Genomic DNA, 5,277 nt, shown 5'->3' on the forward strand with positions numbered 1-5,277 from the left:
CCTTTCAAGTGTACTCAATACAATTACAATTAAATTTTGAATGATTTAAAAGGTAGGAAATGAAAAAAGGTTAGAAAGATGAAATTATGAAAAATCATGTGTTGGTGTGTCAATGAATAAATGGTCAACAAATAGAAAAATCAAAAGGTTATTGCATGAAGTTGTGTTTACTATAATTTGGTGTACTCGCCAATTGTATTCTTTGTTTTTTCAAACAAATAAAAAAGTGATTTTAAAATTACTGTAGCATTCCAAAGTGAAAGTATTATAGCAAATCGGTACTACAATATTACAATTGATATGAAAGTCAAAATTTTATGTCTGGCCATTAGTTACATTTTAGAAATAAAAAATCTTGAATATACAAATTTAATGCTTAAACACAGCTGTTTTATATCATAGCCGATTCATTACAAAAGCTTTACAATTAGAGTGCTTAAACATTTTCAATACAAAGAAGAGAAAAAGAAATAGAGTGCTTAGAATTGTTATTCAAATTATTAGCACCTTAATATTAGCCGCTGCAAACTTCATGATCCCACAATTCTCCCAATATTATGATTGAGAAAGGATTGGGCAACGGAAGCGATTGACGGTTAAGGGCTTGAGCAACTTGTCGCATGGTTGGCCGAAGTTGGGGATTGCCATTCAAGCATGGAAATGCTAGCTTTGTAGTGGAGACGACATCTTTTGCAACTTGTCTTACCGGTGGTGAAAGACGTTGGTCTATCACATCTTTAAGTAAAATTTGTTGGTTGTCATTTGGTACCGATGTCGATGTCGATGTCGATGTCGATGCCGATGACGATAATGGTAAACATGAAATCAAATCACCAGGATGCCTCCCCATAAATATTTCCATTGTTAGCACTCCAAAATTGTAAACATCACATCTCTCGTCTATTTTCATTATATAAGCCAACTCTGCTTAAAAAAAATATATTTAATCAATGTGCTCTATTAAGCAAGAAATATATCTTATCAATACACTATTATGTAAGAATAAAGAATATTGAGAAGATAATGTTGAAAAAAAATTGTAAATATTTAGAAGAATACTTGAAAATTGAAATTCTTAGGTTCTAACAAAATTTTACATTTAGTTCATCACTTTGATATATTGAATATTGAAAAACTAAGTGTTAAACTTCAAAGATTAATTACACATTCGATACTTGAATTATAGTAAAATTCTTAATTTGATACTTAAAATTTGAAAAGTTACAATCATAATACAATTTGAACTTTGTTTTACCGCATCAATTTGCATACAAAACTAACAGTTTTAATTGAATAATGACATGTTTAAAGTGTCTTAAAAAAAAGATACCAATAAATACCTGGAGCTATATACTCGAAAGTGCCAGCAAGTGAGGTCCAATTGGAAAAGTCAGGCTTTAAAAGCCTGGCTGTGCCGAAATCTGAGACATGAGCCTCATAGTCCAAATCTAGAAGAACATTGTTGCTGGAAACGTCTCGATGAATTATCGGTGGTGAATGGTCATGATGCATATAAGACAAGGCATTGGCCACTCCTTTTACAACATTAAGCCTCTTCTCCCAATCCAACCCCATTGCCTCGTCCTTGTTGCTTAACACCATTCTCAAACTTCCCCTTTCTACAAACTCATAAGCCAAAAATGAGTTCTTCGGATGTGAACAAAAGCCATACAGCTTCACAATGTTACGATGCCTTATTTCTGATAAAGCATGAATCTCGTTTTCAAAGGCTTTCAAGTTGTTGGAAATCATGCTATCTTCAGATTGGTGAAGTTTCTTCACAGCAACCACCTCACCAATGGGTAGCGCAGCTTTATAAACAGCTCCATAGCCTCCTGAAACAATGCAATTGTTGGAGCTGAAATCTTCAGCGGCTTCAATAATGTTCTCATAAAGTATTCTTCCATTATACCCCCACAATGTGAAAAAATCTCCAAGTTGTGCCTCGATTGACTCGGATTTTCTGGTTTGGTTCTTTTGGCAAAGAATAAGGAAACTTCCAGCTATGATAAAAAGCAAAAGAAGAAGACCAAAGAGTGGAAGCACAATGAAAATGATGACTTTGGTGCTTTTTCTATGACCGCTGCTAGTTGCAGTGACAGCACAAGGCATTAGTCCAGTGGCATTACCACATAGTCCCTTATTGTTTCTTAAGGCATCAAATGAAGCCTCATGAAATGCCTTAATGTTAGGAATAGGGCCTTCTAATTGATTGTAAGATATATTCACAACAGTCAAGCTTTGCAAATTATTAAAAGAATTTGGGATGGAACCATTAAGCATATTGTGAGAAAGGTCCAATGTTTCCAAGGAATGTAATTTTGCAAGCTGTTGTGGTATCTCCCCAATAAGTAAATTCTGACTTAAATCTAGATTTTGAAGGCCATTTATGTAGCTTACTGAAAGTGGAATGCTTTCTCCAAGTTTATTCTTGCTCAAATTCAGGTCCAATAACTTTGAGCACTCTCCAAGTTGATTAGGAATCCGTCCACTCAAATTGTTTGATGCCAAGTTAAGATGTTCTAGATTTGAAAGAACTCCAATCTCTGGTGGAATTTTGCCTGAAAGTTGGTTACCACTTAGCAAAAGTTTGTACATCAATGTCAATGCTCCCAATTCCTTGGGAATCTCACCAATGAGATGATTTGAAGAGACATCGAGTTCGTGTAATTGAGTTGCATGCTTCAGCTCAGGTGGTATCTTTCCAGAAATGTTATTATTGGAGATTCGTAGGCTTGTTAGATTATGGCATTGCCCCCAGTTTGGCGAAAGTTCACCATAAAATTTGTTGTTGCTTAATGCAATATAATTCAAATTAGGATATATACCAAAAGCTTCTGATATATTTCCTGTCAACTGGTTTCCTTCAAGCCTAACTCTGTATAAGCTTTTGCAGTTTCTTAAACTTGATGGGATTGGACCCCTCAAATTGTTGTTCATAGCCCCAAGCCATTAGAGTTGTCCACCGTAGCATACATTCTCGGGTAATGGACCACTGAAATGGATGTCCGATATTTGGAATGATTCCAAATGAGTAAGATTGCTGAACGAAGGAATTGGCCCTGATAAATGATTATATAGAAGACTTAACTCCACAAGCTTCGTCATGTTTCCAACTGAAGCAGGGATTGAACCAGAGAACATATTTTCACCAAGGTAGAGAGCAGATAAGCTGGTCAAGTTTCCTATGGAAGCAGGGATTGAACCAGAAAACATATTTTTATAAAGGTAGAGAGTAGATAAGCTGGTCAAGTTTCCTATGGAAGCAGGGATGACACCAGTGAGATTATTACTTAACAACTGCAACGTGTTAAGAGATTGAAGCAATCCTATTTCATTGGGGATAGAACCAGAGAGCTGATTTTCATACAGATAGAGCCATACCATGTTACTCAAGTTTCCTATAGATGTTGGGATAGGACCAGTTAGTTGGTTGGTTGAAAGATCAAGCATATTAAGTGACTTCATCATTCCAACTTCTTTAGGTATGGAACCATTGAGCCTATTGTCAACGAGGATAAGTCGGGACAAATTGTGCAAGCTTCCAATGGAAATAGGTATTGGACGGGTGAGATTGTTTGCATTAAGGGCAAGTATAGAAAGTGAACTCAACCTTCCGATTTTAGAAGTAATACTTCCAAAGAAATTATTCTGTGACAAGTCAAGCTCAGTGAGCTTGGAAAGGTTGCAAACCTCTTCAGGTATAGAACCACTTAGATGGTTAACATAGAAATAGATCTTGGAAACTGAACTCAACCTTCCTATTTCTTGTGGAATGGAACCATTGATCTCATTATTTGATAAGGAAATCAACTCAAGACTTCTCAATAAGGAAATTTCGGATGGAATATTCCCAGAAAAAGTATTGTATGACAAGTCAAGGTGGGTGAGCTTGGAAAGGTTCCCAATCTGTGAGGGAATGGACCCATACAGTGAGTTGTTACGAAGGTTAAGCCACACCAGGTTAGGGAAGAAAAAAAAGTTAAGATTATGAAGTGTACCTTTCAAGTTCAACATATGATCTGGAAGGCTTAGATCGGTGATGGTTCCATCCATGTCGCAAGTGATTCCCACCCAGTTGCAATGGTTGCCTCCAACCCACAAAGAAGAGAGCAAAGTTTGGGTGTTGTTGTCAAGACTAGCTTTCCATTTTAGAAGAGTTTCCGTTTCATTTGCAGCAACGGAGGATGAAGAAGCAAAAACAAAGGGAGGCTGACGCAGGACGACTATGAGGAAGAACAGGGCTTTGAATGGTATCATGAAAGATGCCATGATTTGGATGGTTCAAAAAGTATTGTTTGTTAATTGTTGTAAATTACATTGGCTGGCATGGTGAGGTATTTATGCAAAAAACTAGCGCAATTCAGTCACTATGAAACATCCAAATTAAGTGAAAAAATGTAACTTCAACATTGTGAATCTTTTACGTTTAAATTAACTTTATTAAATTTTTTTATAAAAAATTGTAACATAAAAAATTATAAATATTGATATTTAAATTTTAGATTTATTGTTATTGTATAAATTAATTGAATTAAATTTTAAACTTTCCCATCAATATTAATTTTTTATATTTTATTTTTTTATAAAGTAAATAAAAGATTATTTTAGTTTAGTTAATTTGCACTTATTTTAATCAAAAGTAAAGTTTAAAAAAAAATTCATGATAATTAATTTAAATAAAAATTATATGATACATCAATCAAATTAAACTTGATAAATGAGTTTATAGGATTATTACATATCATTAGGTCATAATTAAAAAAATAAGAATGTAAAAAAATTAACAAATTAAAAATTATTTAATATAAATTTTATAAATTTTATAAACAAAATTAACAAATTAACATGTATTTTATAATAATATATTTACAAAAATATATAAATTTTTAAAAATTCTATCATCAATATATATATGCATATAAAATAATAATTCAATTATTAAATATAAACCATAATTCAATAGTCAAGTCAATATATAAAAAAATAATTCTAAAATATACGTAAATTTTTATTCATTTAATTTAATTAAAGTATCTTTCTTTTGGCCACCCATTTTTAATATGTTCATAGTACCAATTAAATTATAAATTGCAAGATACATAAGAATCGTTAATATTATGGGCAACATAAAAGATTTACGATTCATTTGGACGGATAATGAGATTGGTCCTCATAAGATTAAAAATAGAGATAATGATAAAATTAATTATTGTAACAATAAGATTAGATATGCAACTATGAAATTAAAATCAATAATTGAATATGCATTTCAAT

At 32.8% G+C, this 5,277-nt stretch overlaps 1 protein-coding gene across 1 annotated transcript; it reads right to left on the reverse strand.

The window, feature by feature from the left end:
• Nucleotides 1–262: 262 nt before the first annotated feature.
• On the reverse strand, nt 263–2,393 carry LOC111307981 (MDIS1-interacting receptor like kinase 2-like). The gene is made up of 2 exons (XM_089748188.1): nt 1,341–2,393; nt 263–924 (listed from the first exon to the last, which is right to left on the reverse strand). The coding sequence occupies exons 1-2, from the start codon at nt 2,281–2,283 to the stop codon at nt 515–517; spliced, it is 1,353 nt and encodes a 450-aa protein (XP_089604314.1). The 5' UTR covers nt 2,284–2,393; the 3' UTR covers nt 263–514.
• Between the last annotated feature and the right edge of the window lie 2,884 nt (nt 2,394–5,277).

Source organism: Durio zibethinus, chromosome 19 (assembly GCF_047325235.1).
Source record: "Durio zibethinus cultivar Kanyao isolate XHJ-2024 chromosome 19, ASM4732523v1, whole genome shotgun sequence".
NCBI lineage: Eukaryota > Viridiplantae > Streptophyta > Magnoliopsida > Malvales > Malvaceae > Durio > Durio zibethinus.

Excerpts from the sequence above, each read along its gene's own strand:
- LOC111307981 (XM_089748188.1), bottom strand. The coding sequence starts at position 2,283 with ATGCTTAATGGTTCCATCCCAAATTCTTTTAATAATTTGCAAAGCTTG. Across the intron at positions 925-1,340 it reads TTTCGAGTATATAGCTCCAG|AGTTGGCTTATATAATGAAA; the intron begins GTATTTATTGGT and ends TTTTTTAAGCAG.